The 20,337-nt window shown below is 44.4% G+C and overlaps 1 protein-coding gene across 1 annotated transcript; it reads right to left on the bottom strand.

The window, feature by feature from the left end:
* Positions 1-541: 541 nt before the first annotated feature.
* Positions 542-20,205, bottom strand: LOC125009618 (cadherin-24-like). Its single transcript, XM_047587704.1, has 14 exons — positions 20,002-20,205; positions 16,015-16,887; positions 11,588-11,882; positions 10,104-10,223; positions 9,576-9,743; positions 6,805-6,986; positions 5,836-6,092; positions 5,605-5,741; positions 5,312-5,433; positions 4,239-4,356; positions 3,808-4,116; positions 3,485-3,677; positions 2,986-3,385; positions 542-2,139 (listed from the first exon to the last, which is right to left on the bottom strand). The coding sequence occupies exons 2-14, from the start codon at positions 16,681-16,683 to the stop codon at positions 1,270-1,272; spliced, it is 3,840 nt and encodes a 1,279-aa protein (XP_047443660.1). The 5' UTR covers positions 16,684-16,887; positions 20,002-20,205; the 3' UTR covers positions 542-1,269.
* Positions 20,206-20,337: the final 132 nt, after the last annotated feature.

Here is a 20,337-nt window from a genome sequence, read left to right as displayed (position 1 = left end):
CCCTGTCGAATTCAGCTCCACAGCTTTCTAGTCTTATTAAAACACCGGCTGATTAAGACCTAAATCCCCTCCACGGAGGCAGACGGAAAGTGGCCGTAATTGCAGAAAGTCAAATAAATTTCATGATGTCACTGAAAATAATGCCATTATTTTAATAACTGACCCTGATACCGTCTGGGTGGTAAATGAGCTTCCAAACTGCTGTAAAAATGAGTCACGAGTCGCTGAGTAACATGACACAGTCTCCAGATGATTATTTCGCTGTTGTCTGTGTCCTCATCACAAGAACAATGGCTGCATCACACAATGGCTTTTGTGTAATTTGTCTCTCTATAAGGTAGACGACAAATAAGCCTCTGGAGATAATTCTCGACGAGGACACACAATGGCGCGTAATAAATAATCTCGTGCGGATGAAATTATTGTACAGTGCAGGCTTACGTCTGCAAAAAAACAAACAAAAAAAACAAACACTTAATTTCCTGTGTGATCCAGCCCCCAAGAAACTATTGCTCAAAAACCACTTAAGCCAAGGTTAATGTTTATCTACATATGGACATTATTTACTGTACCTTCACAACAGTACACAAATCTTTGACAATTACAGTCTAATTGTTTCCGTGTGCAAATTGCATAGTGAGCATTTTTTTTGATCTTTTTCTTTTTTGACCATAATTACGACAACTTGCAGGACTTGTTCTCTCTCTAAGGAGCTACAGGACGTCTCATTGCAGAGGTTCTGTGAACACATGGCAGTGTAGACATACATCATGGTACCGTACGCTTGTGTTACGTTTAAAAATTCCCCAGTTCTCCTTGAAATTCCAAATTTTTCTATAAGTGAGCGCGCCTCCATTAAACTATCAATATTAAATATTACAATTCCAGTCAATGTTTAATGAGGCCTATTTTCCAACAATGCAGCTTTCAGGGCTTTGAATCAATATTTCAATTTTTTTTTTTTTAATTTTTCATAACTTAGCTTTGAAAGCCCGAGTGCATTATTAACGTCGGTTACAACAGCGGTGTTAAAAGTGACAGTTCCCATATGCGGTTTCTAAACACAGTGAAGGTGAAAACGATGTGCCGTGCACTGATTGCACCACAAATCTTCGCTATACTGTCAGCTTCCTGGAATTTTCCTGGCAGGGGGGAACAACAAGAAGATTTCTGTCAGAGGCTGTGTATTTTGCCGCCCCTGCTGTGTTTAAAATCCATCAGTGTCAAGAGAGTTCTCCTCTCAAACTTTTCATTTTATTTTATTGTAGTCTAGAAATCCCACTTCTGCTGCTTTTTTCCTTTGTCCTCATCTTGTTTATGAACCTCGTTGAGAGTGTCCCCCGCAACCTCACCTCCCTCCGTTGACGCCGCGCGCGTTTCTCCGCCTTCCTTCTCCTTCTCCCTCTCTTGGATGATCTCCACCAGCCTCTGAAACTTCTGGTTCAGCTCGTCCATCCCTCCCACCACTCTCCCGTTGTCCTTCTCTCCGTCGCTCTCCAGCGAACTCAGAGACTCTGCCCTTGAGTCGCGGCCCTCGAATTCATAAGTCTGCAGTGAGTCATAGGGCGGCTGCGACAGGTCAAAGGTGACCTGATCCAGACGGATGTTCAAAAGCTCTTCCATGCCCAGGGGCTGCGGTTTGGTAGCCGCCGTTCCCGGAGGCTCCGCGCCACACGTCCGGACTCTGCTGTTACCAAACATACCCCTAGGTAAGGTCAGAGACTGCGGGGTCAAATCCTTTCTCTGGAGTGCGCGCATGTTCAGTAGCTGCGTCCCCGCCGCGTACAGCCCGCCGCCGCTCGTCCCGTTCACACACATCGCTCTGCTGTTCGGGTTCAGCGAGCCCACGATGCTGTACGTGTCCCCCTTCAGGTAGACGGGGGCGTTCACGCAGCCCATCTGACCGCCACCGGGGTAATTTCGCTCTGACACGGAGGGAATGGAGGAGTCAGTGTCGATGTCGTCCGCTGTGCAGCTGGTGGCTTCGGTGCTGATCTGAGTCTGGGATGACCCCGGCCGCCCCTCTTGCTGGTTTGATGAGAAGCTGGTGTGACTGTGGCATGAAGACTCAGCGGGGTCACAGTAGGTCAGATCCGTGGCGGCGCGGCCTGGCGCCGGCTCGGTTTCCGCTCGGATCATCTGTGGAAGAGGAGAAAAGCAGGGAAATAAGACGATTTAACGACATAATTAGAAAAAACGTAGCCGTGTGGGAGCAAAAAAAGACCTGAGAGGAATAACTGGTAGTGGAAGTTAATCCCAACAAAATACTTAACGCTGGGATTTAAGAGACTGTGGAAATCAGATTATTTTAATTTTACAGTCTTTGTTGATTGAATACGTGTATTTTCAGGTTTTAAGTTTTAGAATTTTAATATGAATACATTGTTTATGCAATAACCAACCAACCAAGATCATAGCTTTCTGATATAATACACACAGAATACACACAAAATTTGGATTTCAATATTTGACCAAGTGTGTATTTACTTCTTTTTTTTTAAGTAACATTTTCTACTGACTATGTGGATTTGTGGCAAAAAATACATTTATACCCCGAGAGATCAAAAGTACAATAAGTAAAATTATTATTATTATTATTATTTTAAAGGATGATGCTTTTCTCCAGATGAAGTTGCTATAATATTTCTTACGTTGAATGTCAACATTATTGAGAGGAGGTGAACTAAATGTTATAATAAAGATTCAGAATGAGAGATGGGAGGGGTAGGGGTAGTTAATGGTGTTAACATTGTTTCTTTAAAACAGGACATGACATTCCCCATGAGCTGATGTCCCAGGTCCATTATTCTTAACTCGCTCAGGTCTGAGGAATTAATACAATAAAAACAGAATCAGATTAAACCAATTTCTCCAAATTTTGATGGCTGTATATTTGCTCATACAGCTGCAAATGTTAAGGTCTTTATTTGCTACCACACAGCTGCAACATGTTTTTGTCTGTTTATTTCAACCTTATTGTCTGACCTTTCCCTGCTCCTGATTCTCCTTCGAGCCGGCTGCGTCGGCTTCGCTGCCTTCGTTTCTGGTTGCAATTTTGCTCTTTGCCAGAATGTGCTCTGCCTCAAAACCACCGGGGCTCATCTCGGGAGAGCGCGGCAGCGGCTCAAAGGTGCTCTGGTTCTGGATGATGAGGGAATTGCCGAATTGACCTCCGGTGAGCCCGTGGGTCAGCTGAGTTAGCTGCAGGCCCGCCTCCAGTGGGCCGGCCGGATAATCTCTGAGAACAGGCAGGGTGTGGATGCCGTAGCAGAGGCGTCCGTAGAGCGGCGCGGAGCCCGGACGCTGCTGAGGGTCCAGAACGGGGCGCGGGTGACGGCTCCAGCTGTACGTCCTGGCCCTCGGCGGATTCTGCTGCGTGTACCATCTACGCCAAGAGATAAATGTCAGAGAGCAGGGTCACACAGAAACGCGCTCACCCCCCACAAGCCACGGACAAACTTTTTTATTTTTGGGAGCAGCTCACATGTTCCTGTTGCTGTGCATGTGCTGTATTCGGTGCATGCTCTGTAGCGCCGTGATGTCGAAAGCCGCAGTGTCTGCCTCCCCTCCCCCCTCGTCATCGTAGGATATGATGTTCTCCCTGACATCATCCTCCTCGAAGGGTGAGTGGGAGTCCCGCTTTTGATGCCGCAATGACAGCGAGAGTGCACACACCACTGAAGGGCGAAAGCAGACACATGACCACATATGCTTTAGATGTTACAGGACCAACCTGACACAAGTGCTCAGCGTCTTTCAAAAAGCCACCAACGACGTATTTATAGCAGTCGAACTGACTGAACTCACCCAGCAGAGTTGTGACACAGGCCAGCATGGCCAGTAATGTGACCAGGCTGAATATGAGAGACGGAGAGGTGGACTGCACGGGCAGACAAACCATGTGTCTCTCCCATCTCCTGTCCCTCTGTCGGCCCCTGTCCTCCGTCTGCATTCCCCCTCGCAGGCAGGGGCAAATGGTCACGGTGACCGTGCCGGTGTTGGTCAGACCCGAGGCTCCATCGCGCAGCACAACCGGCACGTACAGCGTGAGCAGAGACGAGGAGAAGCCGGGGAGGGGCTCCAAGGCCGACTGGAGAACCAGGCTGGCTGTCACACCTTATGAAGCAAAATCAAAAAAAAAAAAACACCCATCAAACTCGGTTACTGCAACAGCCAAGCACGTACATCAGGTTTCTGGGTTCTGTGTAAAATGTGAAAACGCTTCAACGCGGCGCAACCTCCAGTTTCCCTGATGGTGAGGTTGAGGGCAGAGCTGGACTCGGGAGGGATGCTGAAGTGGATCGGGGTGTCCTGCCCTCCCTGGTCCCTGTCGATGGCTCGCAGGACCTGGACCACCTTCAGGACACATATGAGGACATTTTGAAAAAAGACAAAAACATCTGAGAGGGTGACAAGACGATTAAAAGCGCACTTGCTCGTGAAATCAGATTTTTGACGTGTGCAACATGTGAGGAGAGATTTGCTTGTGTTTTTATTCCATTTGCTGTTCGCGTTTGCCGCCGTTTAATGAATTCGGTCTCTGCAGTTATCTCTCTGCACAGGTATTTTCATTGCCGGTGACAGCGTCCTCCACATGGGATTTACAGGAAACAATGAAGCATCTCACACTACTTTCCTGCGTTTATTTTTGTATCAGTGGCAACTGTTTATTCTCCTAATGATGTATCAGAAGCAGCTAATGCAAACCCTCCCAGATGTAGCTTCGTTTCATTACCCCGGGAGATGAAACTGTTTTAAACTGTTCTTCATGTATATAAAGAAAAATTATAACTTGGTTTTGAAAATTGCTTAATAAATCAAGTTAATTTTTGCTGTTAGTATAAAAGCAACCAACTGGAGAGACGGGGGGGGGGCTTTAATTGTGAAGCGGTCGCAGGATGCACAGACTGACCACGCAGTTATTATTTTGTGAGACCTTGTATCACAGATTACAACTTCAATTATTACTGACCAACCTTTGCTTAACGAAGCACTCTCACACTTGCTGTTACCACAGTAACTAATAAAAACCAACAGGAACATATTAATACCTTTACAGTCTCCAGGATGGCAGGATGTATTATTTTGAAGTTGTTTTTAAGGAAATAGGTCCATTACACAGAATGTCAATAATATCTAGAAAACGGCTTAGAATACAATCACAAATAAACATATAATAATTGGATATACTATATAAAGTACTGAATAAACAGAGGAATACAATAAAGTCAAGTCAACATTAAGAACAGAAGACATGCAACTGGTTTTCTGTCACTTGCAGGAGATGGAATGAGCAAAAACAAGAACGGACCTGACCGGGGGCACTGGAGTCACACACTGATGTTGCGTACTGTCTGTCCAACTCCGGCGCATTGTCATTCTGGTCTAGTGTCTCTATGGCAACCACAGCCCTCGACACAAGATTTGGGTTGTCTGAAAGAAAGGGAAACCAAACCAACGCTAATGTTGAAATGATCACACAATTTCTGTCGCGGCTCCCTCCGCACTTAGTATTCCCAACTCCAGGCAGCGCTTTCAGTGAAATATGACTACGTTAAGATCTGCTGCTTGTCGCGCCCGGGGGCAGAGGGGGGGCTGACATACCCCTCTGCGTGGCGATGACAGTGATATTGTGCCACTGCTCCTGCTCACGGTCCAACTCCATCACCGTGCTGATGGAGCCCGTGTCAGAGGCGATGCGGAACAGAGCCTCGGGGTCCGACTGGGGATCGATGGAGTACCTGAGATACAGAAACAGGAAGGAAAAGATAACAAGAGGAGGCCACGAGTGCGTGAGCGAGTGACTAAATGAGCGAGTGATGGCGGAATAACAACCTGATGTTGCTGCTCTGTCCTGTGTCCGGGTCCACAGCGTAAACCCGACCGACGGAGCAGACGTGGGGGCAGTTCTCCGACACGTCAAGATGGTACAGAGGCTGGGTGAATCTCGGCGGCTCGTCAGCATTAAGCACCATGACCCGGACTGTCGCCTGGTCCTTAAAGGGACCTTTCCTGAGGTATCTGGCGTCCACTACAGGGTTGGAAACTTCCACGGAGAACGTGTATGAATTGCGGGTTTCATAATCCAGCAGCTGTGGGGTGAGGATAAAACAGTCACAGTCCATGGGATATACTTTATTGAAGACTTCTTATATATGTTTAATATGTATGTCTATTTCTTCCAACATGCAGTAAGGTATAATTCATTTAAGATACTTTTTACACATTTCTTTATCTCTTTATAATTCAAGTCTCTTTTTTTCTCGTTTTTTTTTATCAGTCTCTAATATATTTCTGGAAAATGAATCATCACCCTTTCTTGTTCTTCCCTCTCGCAACCACTTAATTTAAAATTCACTGTACAATAATTATCTTTGAATACCCAACGTTGTTAAAGTCCTTTAAAGTGAAAAGACACATTCGCGCTTTCAACTAGACCTACTCTATTCAAAAGAGCTCAGTTTTTTTTTTTTTTCCTCCACTAGACGATTATTAGTTCGTTGTTTCTCATTAATTGCCCATTGTGCAGCCCTGGGAGTCTGAACCTGTCAACAACTGAGGATGTTTGAATGGAGGTGTTTTACTGCCTCGAAGATATAATTCGCAAACACCAGGTCAAAGCAAAGTTGTTTAATCGCCTGAAGTGTTGCAAATTAGAGACATTTTTCTTCATCATATGGCCGTTTAAGCGCAAACACCTACGTGTAGTTTCAGATCTTCTGCCGTTATGAAAACCTACTATTTGGCAAGAAAACTAATCTGCTTCAAAACACATTCACGCCGAACCTTCATCTAGTCGTTCACCTTGTTCAGCACAATGACGGCCTCTTTGTCTCTTCCGGTTACATTGAATATTTCGGCCTCCTCAGCGTCCAGGATGGAAAATTCCAGCTGTGCATTTTCTCCCAGGTCAGGATCGGTGGCAGTGAGCCGGCCCACCTCCACACCTGGTGCAGCTAGCTCTGATACAGAGAACGACCACGCACCTGCAGGGTACAAAACAATTACAGTACAACAGCACTGGCGCTGAATGTTGATGAGAACACTGTTTGGCTCAGTTTTGAGTCAAAACACAGTTGCTATCAACATAATGTTTGCAGCAGCACTCCTACACAAATTGCATGCTAAAGTTTGTTCACGAACTCATTTGAGTGCGTTACTTCCATGCCAGATATGTACATGCACTGGAAGAATTCCAATAGTCACAAATGGCTTCATAAAGCAACACTAAAGCAACATCCATAATTGGGGATTCAGCTAAATCTAATATGAAACTGAAAGAGGTGTCTTCCAATTTTTGGTGAGGAAGGCCTGTTTTGTGTTAATGTAAAGAAAAGAATAAAGATTTGAGTGTCTTTACTTAAAATCTAATTTACTTAAAAGCTAAATCTACAAATAATTTTCATAGATGTACAATTTTAAAGTCCTGATTTTCGACACATTTCTGTCATGACCAGTTTGGTTCAAAAGGTTTAAACAAATTTTTAACTTGTGACTGGTAAAATTAAAATTTCTACATTTTTACAGACCAAGTGATTTATAATGACCGTAGTTGCGACGCTGACATAACCCTGAACTTTGGTCAAAATGATCCCTGACTGTCCACAGAAGGATTTTCTGCCGTTTGTCCAATATTTTGTTAATTCCATTTCGCGTTTGGTCCTGAAGAGAAAATGTTAGCGTGTAAACATGATCGACTAAGAACGATGTACCTGCTACACATTAACAGCACCGTGAGCACGTTAGTGTCTTGTGCCCATGCAGCTTAAAGCAGAGCCAACCCTTGCTATCGACACGCACAGAATTTAAAACTAAAAACACTGAACATATTTTCTCTTTTTTGTGCTGAAACCCACGACTAATGGGTGACTGACAAAAAAAATTAACTAAAAGCTCCTTTTGAGCTATTTGTTATGAACTGTGTTTATTAAGCACTATTATTAGTGGTAGACAGTTGCTTGCACAGACTACTCAAATATGAAGTTTGGTTTCTTTGTCTTCTGTTATTATTGTAGAAATCATAATGTAACTAACTGGGTCTCATTTGGTTAACAGCACTCAGCTTTATACATAGAAACTGATCTTCGTGTGTGGAGGTGTTCAAACAGTGTTTGTCCACTGACAAAGTGTCTGAGGTTAATGGATGCTGAGAATTTTAAAGGGGGAAAAATGGTCTTATTGTTCAATTTGAAAGTTTGGACTTTGATTCATAAGATTCATATTAGGTAATTTGTGGGGAAAGATCTCAGTGGCTTCAAGTGTCGACTTAGCTTCTAATTGTACCAGTAATATCTCTGTTTTTGTTCTCTCGAAATGGGTTTAAACTGAAATAATCAAACCATTCATGCTGTAAACTCAGAGTAAATAAAACTCAATCTTCAAATGAACTGACAATTAGATCCTCCGCTCTGATACGAATGAGATGCATTTATGAAAGGACGCAAGGCTTCCTGAGTCAGTCTGCTGGTGTGTTTTGTTTAGCTTGCAGTGTGTCCACTCAGCAGCAGGAGAACGCAGCCAGTGATCTGTGTCATCCATGTCATTTACTTGCCACTTCCGATGACTTCTGCGCGACTCATAACGCTGCACGGCAACAAGCGGCGAATTCGGATGAAACACTTTAATTTTAATCAAAGCGCTACCTGCTGATTGCTGAATCATTGAAATCCTCCACGTAATGAAGAACGTTTAAAATCACACCCCTTGCATTCAAACAGCATACCAAATGAGTCGTTTGCTTAAATAGTGGCATTATTGTCAAACTGAAAAATAATGACCCGCGCTAGTTTGAGGAGGGAGGGAAGATATAGTCAGTTATCAGTAAATAAATAACTCACTGCAGGCATTTGGGAATATTAAATTGCTTCCATAAAAGACTGTATTGCAGCACAATATATCAACATGAGGATTGCAGGCTTTAAACATTAAGATGAATGGCAGTAAGCAGAGACTGTCAGAGCAGAGGCAGGGAAGAAGGGGGAAAAGGGAACAGAGAAGAAGAAGAAGAGGTAGTATATAGAGAAATGCAGTATATGTCGTAAAGTGTTAGACACATTCTGCAGTGATTTTACTGTCTATTGAAGCAGAAAGCACTGAACTTTAACATGAAATATTAATAGCATGAAACAGGGAAAAGCTTGGGCAAGAAAAAGCCAACATGATCTTTCACTCTTCTACATCAAGGCACAGTCCATTTGAACTGCAGGGACCAAATGGAAGTGTTTATATGAATGTTAATGTCAGCCATCTTGGCAAAGGTTATGCTATTACAGTTGATGTTAAAAACAATGATTACGGAAGTGCATAAAATAAAAGGAGAGAGCGGCGGACTGGCAAGTTGTTTTCCTACTTTAGAGCTACTGTCTTATCTCGTCAAGGCAACTCTGACCCAGAGGAGGAAAAAAAAATGAAAAAAGAAATATAAGACTGCTGTCATAAATGCCATTACAAGATGTTTCATCATTTTAATCTTGTCTCACTCACACGCGTACAGTATACTGTACCGCACTGTACGGCACGGAGACTGGAAAAAAAAAAAAACGGTTAAGCGGTCATCTGATAAGAGGAACGCTTACTCCTTCTGAAGTGGGGGGGGTTGTCGTTGACGTCGCTCAGCCTCACAGTGACGGTCGTGGTCCCCGACAATCCGCCCAGGTGCCCCCCCATGTCTTTGGCCTGGAGGACGACCAGGTACTCGTCCTGAGCCTCCCTGTCCATGTCGGGTACGGCCGTGCGCAGGACGCCTGGTGGAGGGGAGGACGGGACGTGCACGGGAAAAAAAAATAAATATCGCCACAGTAATAGATTTCACAGTGGCACAATGTCTTTCAACATTAGCATCAAAGCGAGACATATGCATATATTAGGACGACTGCGAAACATATGACTCGGGGCCACTTCTGTTTCTGAACAGATCATATAAATTGCTGCAAATGCTCTTATCCGTGCTGGACATATGGCAGCAGAGGAGACGGCATTTGATATATATAAGAGCGCCCGTGGGATTAAGTATGTAAAGTGTAGTCATCAGCTGTGGAGGCATTTCGTGGTGAAAAAGCTTTTGAACGGGTTGTTGTGTTGCACATGTGAGCGTATGAACGGACCTGTTTGAGGATCCACAGAAAAAAAGTCCTGGCCCTGAGATATGGAGTACACCAGCCGGGCGCTGTTTCCGTACGTTGGATCATCTGCGTCCCTGGCTGTAACTTGGATTATGGAGGTGCCTGTAAAAAGAGACGGCGCGTGACACAGCTGACAGATCGAGGGACCCATTCAAAGGTGTCACAGGCCATTGAACAGTGACACTTCTCATCAAATGCACGCAGATGCTTTCTGGGTAGCTGTAAGGCCTACATTCCTGCCACGGGGATCAATAAAGTGTTGTCTTATTCTAAATCTGTCTCCTGAATATCAGATATTTACAGTCAATCTGTGGGATTAAAAGGATAATCCCGTTCTCTGCCGTCTATCCACACCCAGCAAATGCTCTGAAAGACTTCTGGTTAAATACCCAGTTAAATTCCCCCCCCTTGACGTTGTGCCAGAAGCACATTTATGCTAAAATGTGATTGCTTTTAAGGACACTGGCAATATCAAAAGAAATCTGTGAAACTGATTATAGTGCAAAAATAGGTTGTAGCTGGTGAGGCTGTCTGTTAGTCCGATCCTGACAGAAACATCTATATCAACTACCGGGGGTCCAAATTTGGCAGCGCCTAGAGCAAGCATCTTTAAAACTTTATAACTTTCTTTAAATCTTTCAAACCCTAGTACTACTCATTCAGTGCCTCATTCATCCTTGGTTTATGATCAACATCATATGTAAAAAAAAATGTAAATCCAGGGTGTAAATCCTGTTAAATCAGTTTTTAATTTTAATTTAATTGAATTTTTTCTTAATTTTCTTGACCCCTTTACTGTGTTTGGGACGAATTTGTTATTTGTAGGAAAGCTTCAAAACAGCTGTCAACAAAACCAACGGTTCTCATGAAATGAAATCTTTAAGGTCTTAAAAAAAAGAGTGGTTACATCTGTTTTAGGGTCGTTCTCTGCAAAGGATTTTTGCTATTGTTGACTTTAATACCCAACCTTTACTCTGTTGTATTGAGAGGCATACAACAGAGCAGGGAAGCAGAAAATACTTTTGACAATTTATCGCAATAGCACATGTCATATATTATGTATGTCTTACATATATATGTAAACTGTGAGTATAGATATTTCAGGTCGCCATTGGAGTATGTTTCCTGCAGAATTGGGAACAAAGCAGGATGATGAGCTGTTTATATTTGTTAGACATTAGCATGTCATCACTGTCCAAGTATAAAATTTAAGATCTTTGTTCTCATGACAATCAAACACATTTATATATGTGGAAAATTCAGATAATTCTGAAATCAGTTCACCACTCATTGCAGAGAATATGCTACTGTGCGTGTGTGAATGTCCAGGTTTATCCACAACATGCGCTACATAAATTCAAGCTGAGAAAATCTGCTGCTCTCCAGGGACAACGCTGCTGACATTTCAGTCACCTTTCAAGAGGTATTGGGCTGAGTAACACTTTAATGTTGTTTTAAGGCCATACCTATGTTGGCCATCTCCGGCACCATGGCAACATAGGGCTCATCGGGGAAGACAGGTGGGTTGTCATTGATGTCCTGCACTCTGATGATGAACTCGGAGGACGGCTCCAGGGCTCGACCGGTGTCCCGGTCTGTGGCCGTCGCCACGAGACGGTACTGGTCTTTCTCCTCCCGGTCCAGAGACTTGGTGACATGTATGTTGCCGGTGTTGCTGTCAATCACAAACACAGAGCCCACTCCCTCTCCCTCCAACATGTATTTAGTCTGACCGTCTCCTTTGTCCATGTCTGTGTGCAGCTGAAAAAATCAGACACACACACACACACAGGGTAAATTGCCGCAACACCTTCTGGCAACATCACCTTCAGATCCAGCGCGCTGACGCAGGTATCACTCATTAACACTCCTTTGTTTGTCTGCGAAAATGGGAGATTTATGTTAAGACAGGAAGCGCTTAGTGAATCTGAAACGAATGGCACCAGGTGTGGAAGATACATATGGGACCAGAATGAGTACTGATGCATACAGCTAATTAAGTCACTGGACCAAACATGCCATTGGGGGGTTTGTTGAGGGCAGATCTACATGAATGCAGACAGTGGGCCTGCAAATGTCATACATGCTAACGGAGGCAGCATCCATCTGCAAATCTTTCCATCTCCTCCATCCATCTGTCCCTTTCTTCCCCTTCTTGTAAGTCCATCTGCCTGACTCGCCTGTACCTTTTAAACCACCTCTTTTCCTAGTCCTTGTTTCTCCCTCTTTTCATCAAGTTACCTCGGTTACACAGAATGCCCATCTGCTCGCATTTCTCATTCCCCCCTCTCACTCTTTCACTCTCTCTCTTGAAATATCTTTTTTTTTTTTTTTTTTTTTTTGCTCTCTGGTGCAGAATACTGGTTCAGCCTGTAATGGCGGAGGGGGATACTAGTGCGGGCTCGATAGGTAAAAGGCCAAACACACAGAAATAGAAAGCTAAAGAGATTACTCAGCCTTCATCACATCGAGCTTTCTGACCAGGAACCTTCACATCTCTCTATCCTTAAGGCACATATGCACATGTTCATAATCCACAAGGCTTACTCACGAACCTCTGCTGTGGACCTTAGATACTCTTGAGGAGTGAAGCCTTGACTTCGAATTGCGGCTACGACATTCTTTGTTTACAGATGTGCCGAGCGTTTGAAATGTTTTATTTTGTTTTTCCATCTCCGTTTTGTGGCACGAAGGTAGGTTGTATAACAAAAAAAAAAACAGCAATGTAATTGCTTACATAATGATAGAGTTAGTCAAATCAGCTGTGTGCTAAAGACAGATGCTCGCTAATTATATATTGCAACGTCTACAAATGCATAATAATAACATGTGTTCGCGGTGGTGCAATTCACACTCCTCACAGCACGCATGCAGAAACCCGGGGAAATATAAGATTAGTGTACATTGTGTGGCGTGTCTGTGTTGGAGGATAAAGTTGGGGATTATAGGAAGTCATGATAGCGTACCCTACAAATTGCCAGATAAGGGACTCAGGGTTTTCTTATTTATCCCTACACCCACAGTCCTCTCCCTCCTTTTTTTTTTCGCCTTAAAGCAAGCTTTGATTTTGATCCCACACTTCACCATGAGAGACATCTTTAGCAGTGTCTGTGCCTACCTCGCTCCCCTGCTCTTTAGCCCCCCCCCCCCTCCTTTAGTACCCAGACCTCTCCTCACTGTCTAATTGCTGGCTCCGTCCCGCTGTGCTCCAGTCAGCATGGAAAAACACACTCACGGTGGGGCAAAAAATTTATCCACCCCTTCAAAAACAAAGCAAAGGAAACGAGGAAACTGTCTCTTCCAATCTCTTTGTCGCTCCCTACCCTCCTCTAAAATCTCAATTTTACACTCCTCTCACTCAAACGCACTACATCCACCTTCGGGTTTGTGTCTGCTTTTTTTTTATTTTTTGGCAGACAAGGTCTTTCTCCTTCCGCGCGCTCGTTGAGACACCTGTAATTTGAACTGTTGATAGCTCACCTTAAAACCTCGCACCGGCAATGGGTTTGACATGATCATCCCTCTATTTTTGGCAAAACAAACCGAGCTGCCTCCGAGAAAGGAAACGTGCTTTCAACCCCCTCACAATGCGGCGCCACTTTATTACATGAATATCAACATCAAGACGGTGCTTGCAGACGAGCGAGCAGTCCCGTGCGTCTACTGATTGCTTTAACACCCCTCCCTGACTATATCAATAACTACCAGAGCACAAGATTAAACATTTATGAGGTGTATACTGCACTGGTAAGAATCCAATCTAAACTGTCACTATAAAGTATACTGCTAGCTACAAAGTGGCTGGCAGCGTTCCCCGTTAGCGTTACAGCTGATATAATCCCACTCTGAGTGTACTGTAGCTGCCAGCAGCTGCATTAGCGTGAAGCACGCGACTGTGAAATGCTACAAGTAAACCCCTGGGATTGAACGGTTCAGGTGTGCTGTGGATTAAATCATCTCGGACACTTTTTGCGTTGCAACACCAACAGCAATTGAAGGTTGCCGGTGTGCCGTCTGCGCAAACGACAAGTGGGGGAGCCGCGGCACAAACGGCGCAATTTAATCTGAGCTTCCTCCGCGGGCACAGAAAAGTGATTCTGCAAGCACAGTTATTATTGTTTTATAGAAGTGACTGTCGTACAATATCTTTTATATGTATATTTAGCTATTTTCTTCTTAATTAAATGTATTTCAGTCATTGCTTGCATTCACACAGAAACAGAGCAGTTTGCCCTTTCTTGATGACAGCTAGTTGCTGCACAGCTACAACACAGTTTGAGGCGAAACAACAACAGCACAAAAACAACGTCATAGAGGTCAAATTTGCATGACAAACATTAGGAAAAAATTAGCTTTTTGTTTGAGACTACCGTTAGGAGGTTGCACAGGGTCAACCAACATGGAAATTAGAGCAGAAGAATTATAGTCTGCCTCCATTTGTATTGTTAATTCTGAACCGGTTACCAGAGAAGTAGTGAAGCACTGGGGCAGGTAGACAAGCTCAGGACCTGTCAGTAATATATTAAGCTTCAACACGTACCCAACTTATCTCTGGCAGATATATGATCGATATAAAGTAGCTGGCGATCTTGACTGTCTCAAAGCCAAAGCTTTAATATCAATCAAGGCAGAGTAGCTACTCTCACTTGCCAGTTGATTAGGTACACAAATGCATTCTGAAATAATGGCCCTGAACTGTGTGTTCATTTGGAGGCTGTGGTTTTTTAATAGTATTGAATTGCTTTCTATTGTACTAGCCATGTATTTAGTCAGTGGGCTATGCTAAATAAGAGAAACGCTCTTACCGCTACAATAATAACCATAGCTGACGCTAGTTTAACACAAACTGAACACAATAAGTCATGGAGAGGGATTTAGTGCAGGACTCTAACATCTGCACTAGTGAATTCACTAAGATTATGATTTTGTTGGACAGTGTGCCACATCGCAGTTAGCTGCACAGACATGAATTAGTATGTTTCTATCAGTACAACAAAGTTGGTACGTTGAGATAAACTGTATAGGAACAGCCAACACTCAAATGTTACAAAACCCATGTGAAAATATAACGGCCATATATCATGATTTAATCTGAGGAACGTTGCAGTTTTTTCGTCAGATCATGCAGATGTTGTTGGTGTTTCCATTTATGCGTTTTTCAGTTTTTGCCAAACAGAATTTTTTTTGCAATATGTCAAGGTTATCTTTTTGCTGTTTGGAGGATGCACATTAACTGGTTCACGGAGGGTTTTAAAATACCTCTCTTAATGAGTTTAGAAAAAAAAAAGGGTACTACATTAATGACTATAAGCCTCGGGTGTGAAGCTATTACTGTATTAATTATGAAGATGGTCAACTGGAGTACTAGCTATCTGTGCAATATTTGCACGTAAACTGGAAAAAAGGGCTGTGGAGCTGCTTCCCATTTAAACACTGCTTCTTTTCCTCCCTGCTATCAGCAATCTTGTCGGACGTAAAACCCTTTAAAAATGACCTACTCCAGTTTCCAACTTTCACATTGGTTGAATTACGTGTCACGCAAATGTGAGATCGGATAGAGCAGAGATTTTCGAGAGCAAGACAATGTGAGTGAGCACCCGAGGGCTCGTGAACACACAGGGCTGGGGAACATGCTAACTGTGATGAGTGAAACTGAGCGAAGGGCTTCTCGTCGTGTAAATCCATGTATCGAGCACAGAAGACAGTTTTGTTTGCTCTAATGAAATTATTCTAATCATTCCCCCCCCGTGACCGTAATTCATCTGCAAAAATGTATGTGCGTGAAAACCAATCTTGTTCTGTCCACAGTGTGAGTGAGGCACAAATATAATCTCGCATAATTAGATTCAGGTAATTCACATGAGCATGCTGACTGCTTCTGACAAGTGCTTACCCGTCCGATGAGCACAGGCTCGGGCCCTCTGTACTCCTCGATCACAAAGAACTGGTTCCAGAGCCAGCTCCTCCGGCGGCGAGAGCGCGGCTCCTCTGGCAGCAGGTGCGGCTCCGAATGGCTACGTTCGGACTCCGTGACCCACTTAAAGCTCGTCCTCTCAGACCGAATGTCACTGACACCTGTCTCCGAAGAGAGCTCGGGCTGGAGAGCGCGCTCCTCTTTTGAACTTGGCACTAGACCGTGGTCATTAATTACACCTTCAACCTCTCCATTAGTCAAATTGCTCCTTTCCTCCGGTTTCGGAGAGAATTCGGGGCTATGTTTAGCTATTAGGGATTTGGCAGACGACCCAGGGTGTTTGAGGATGTCTGCTTGCTTCTCTGTGTTGTTCTTAGAGTCAAAGTCGTCGGTTCTTTTGCCACCGAGTCGAAAGGCCAGATTTGACACGACTCTTACATCACCCTTTGCACCCCGATCACGCCTTTCCACATCTTTGACTTTCATGAAAAAGCTGTAAATGGACTCGGAGTGATGTAAAACTTGTTGCTTTTTGCCCTCCGTCACTTGCAGTTCCCGATCTTCCTCCAAAAGGCCAGCAGCCACCGAAATGCCACTTCTTTCCCCTTTACAGAACAGAAGGAAAAAAAGCACAACGTGTGCGGCCATATCTGACGCTCAGCGATCGGTTTGTCTCGGGCAGCGGGAGAAAAATGGCTGATCCGGCGCAGGCGTTTTACGATGGTTTATTTACGCCGTGCCTTCTTCCCGCACCTGCCTCGGTTTTTCCTGTCATCCCTCCAGACTGTGTCTTCATTTCACCTGCTTTCCTCGCACGTTTCCATGCGGTGCACATGCTGCACACAGGATCACCTGAGAGAAGACATAATTGGTGTGATCTTGACTGCGTTCATTAAAATGGGACACTAGGGCTTCAAGATAGAGAAGTGAAGAGGCAGACATTTCACTCATTATTTTAAAACGAGGAGGATGTTATGAGACGAGTCTCCAGAACAATGTCTTCTGTTTGTCGAACAGCTTTGTTTGCTAATCTGAGATCTCTGCCAGCTGCTGTAAAAATAGACGCAAGTTTTAAACGGGAACAATGAACATTGGTATCTGATAACAAATGACCTTAAAAGGGGAAAAGGAGAATTCCCTTTGCACCTGATAGTCATGATCTCCTCTGTTTATCGATCACATTCTCAGAAAGATGAGTGAGGTCTTAAAAAAATTTCAATTAATTTAGAGCCAGAAGGCCTGGGGATGAGGTGGAGCACGAGTACTTTACTGCTGCTTGTCACACACAATTGCCTGGACAGGAGGTGATTGATGTCATCCCTAAAGATGGTCTCTCAATGCCTGGGTGCCCACCAGAGAAAGACGTTCCCCTTAAGAGAATAATTAGGCTCATAAATAATTTAGTCAATGACTTGTCCTTGTTTCCAAAAAGTTTAATGAGCTGCACTTTGTCAGTATCTGAGGGAGGAGTCAGATCGCCGGCCATTGATCTTTGAAAGCTGATGGGGTAAAAAGTGTCAGCAACTCAACAACACAGAAGCAGCACGATGGCAGTTTTTTCCGCGCACGTCCCAGTTGCATCCGTCAACGCCGCCTCACTGTTTCCCGCTATGAATGTAACAGTTCTGACATCTGCTTTCACCTTTATCCACGCATGGAGGCATGCATTATCATCGCCGCGGCGCAACAGTGCATGAGTCAGAGGCACACGATGGATGTAGTCTTCAAACACAATTAGATGAAGCTCTCACAAAAACATTTCTCATTTGAACGGAGCGTTCGACTTCTGAAAAGATTTCCCCGTGTCTGCTGCGCTTGCTTGGAACTCATCAATAACTTGGTTAAGGGACACAAGTGGATACCGATGCCCACAGACCCTCCCCGACTTATCACATGCGCAGAGAAATGGGCTTTGATAAGAGAAACTGGCGGAAAGTGCGCCTATAGAAACACCACTGCCTTTGATGGTACAGTATAATATATGAGCCATGACATTTTCTGATGTACTTAAACTGATACTCTACATAAAAAAGAAGGACACAGTAAAATGAAACTGATGTTCTTTTTCTCTCCAGTTACTGACCCAGTTAAAAAAAGAAAAAAAGTAGGCTTGAGAGCCATTAATTTGTGTCATTTTGTTTTTTTACTCAAAAGACTTTCTTTGGTCTTCGTGTTTCGCACACCAACTTACAGTAAGTCATCCGCATGTAATGCTTCGTGTTGAGCCTCTGCATCTGTTTGCTGGCATCTCAAATCTATGAAAACACCAAGAAGTGGCTCTTCCAAGACACTTTTGTCTTCCTCAGCTATTGTGCATTAGCATAGACTGAGCGCGCAGCTTACATTTCTCCCTGCCAGCTTTGCTCCAAAACCCACGTTGCCAGCAGTACATGTCATTCACCGTTGTTTGAAGTCCTTAGAGTGTGTGTGAGATATGTGTGTAATGCAAGACTGGGATGGAGGATGAAAGCGTGAGGACGATTTGCTGTTGCGGGCTCAGAATGGAATGATGAGTGGTGACATAGCTCTAAATTGCAAATCGCTGTTTCAGTCTCACTTCACTCTGCATCGAGTCGCTTCACTGCAACCGGGCTATTTCGTTTTTATCAAAAATAGCCTGTGCATGTCAGGCCTTTTACGCGGGGAAAGGCTGGAGATGGAGGTAAAGAGGAGAAAGCAGGGGAGGAGTGGTGCTGGTGGTGGAAGTAGACTGCGGGGGAGATGAGGTGGCGGTGGAGGGGGAGGAGGAGGAGGAGGGCGAAACTTGGTTGGATTAAATGGCTGGGACGTGGACAGATTCTGCTCCATTTGAACATCTCTAGCTCTCTCCGTGTCTGCCATTCGTCTTAATGTCCACGGACCACTCATCCATTCTCACTGGCTTACCTCTGCCTGGCGCACACGGGGAAATCTCTTAAGTCTATCCAACTCAGAGCAGCAAAGAGAGGCCCACTGTACTCAGCACATCAGTCACATTATTAGTGTCAAGCGTTGACACTCAGACAGCCTAAGTGATAGGCTACCAAAGCACACACACAAGTGCTGAGTAAGTGTTTAGCCATGTACTTATCTGTCATATGAAAATGCTTCTGCGGTTAAAAGGTGATCTGCTTAAGTGTGGCAGAGTAGATGACAATGACTTCTCTGGCACTAGATTGTAAACACAGGAGGACAACTCATCTCTCAAAGCGCACATGCCTCACAGCGGACTAAAGGCTGAGAACCTTCACAGACTCTCTTTTGGTCTGCGTGCCTCGTAAGCACACGCGCACCCACATCTGGACCGCTCATTAGCATATATAACTGAGAGATACGCTAAACAGCCCGGAGCGCGACCTTGTCTTGTTAGCGGGAGCCAGAAAAAAAATGACCTACTTGATGCATGTTAATGTGATTTACACACTTGGGCTAACTGTTATAATGAATACATCGTCCCAAAAATCCCGCTGACGGCTACCGAGCTACCGAGCCGAGGTCATTTTTTTTTTTTTTTTTTTATTTTCAGCAGCGAGCGGGCGTCCCCGCGCGTGAAAGCGCACGCGGCAGGTGAGTCCGGCGGACACGCAACGAGCGAGCGAGCGAGCGCACGCGCGCACACGCACGCACGCACGCACGCGCGCAAAATGTTACCTAGCCAGAAAATGAGAAGAGAAGCGCGGCATTATCCGGACCATCTGTCAGAGCCTGGCGCTCAGCGCAGCCAGCCAAAATAAATACATATCCAAAGCCCTCGCTCAGCCGGCTAATATTTCACCTAGACACATTACAGTGGCAGAGGAAGACAATAATGTTTTGTTTCCGCTCATTTGCGAGCGGCTTTCAATTCAAACCGAAACTGTTCGAGACGCTAAAAGCTCCCAAAATGAGAAAGTAGAGAGGCGACGCAGCAAACTTGTCACGTCCGTGTAAACTATTGAATTGTGAAGTCGTTTGTAAAAAAAAAAAAAAAAAGAGGAGAGGGCTTACCGTGTGTTCTGTGGTTTAGCGGAGGTGAAATGATCCAACGTGGGAAAAGGATGCTGAGGTTCAGCTGAGCTCAACGTGAGGTCTGTCCACTTAGCCCAGTCTCTCCCTCTATACCCTCTCTCTCTCCCTCTCTCTCCCTCTCGCTCTCTCTCGCTCTCTCTGCCCATCACCCCCACCCTCCGTGTATTTACCCCCCTCTTTCTCTCCCCATTACTTTGTAACTATCAAAAAAAGACTAATCGCCCTAAAAGCCTGGTGTTCTCGACACATAGTGACCACTGAATAACACAATAATCACCGATAATAAATAATAATTATTCAAATGATTTATCAAAA

This window comes from Mugil cephalus, chromosome 6 (assembly GCF_022458985.1).
Source record: "Mugil cephalus isolate CIBA_MC_2020 chromosome 6, CIBA_Mcephalus_1.1, whole genome shotgun sequence".
Classification (NCBI taxonomy): Eukaryota; Metazoa; Chordata; class Actinopteri; order Mugiliformes; family Mugilidae; genus Mugil; species Mugil cephalus.
The sequence above is the reverse complement of the archived record's forward strand: the minus strand, read 5'-3'. Positions and strand labels throughout refer to the sequence as shown.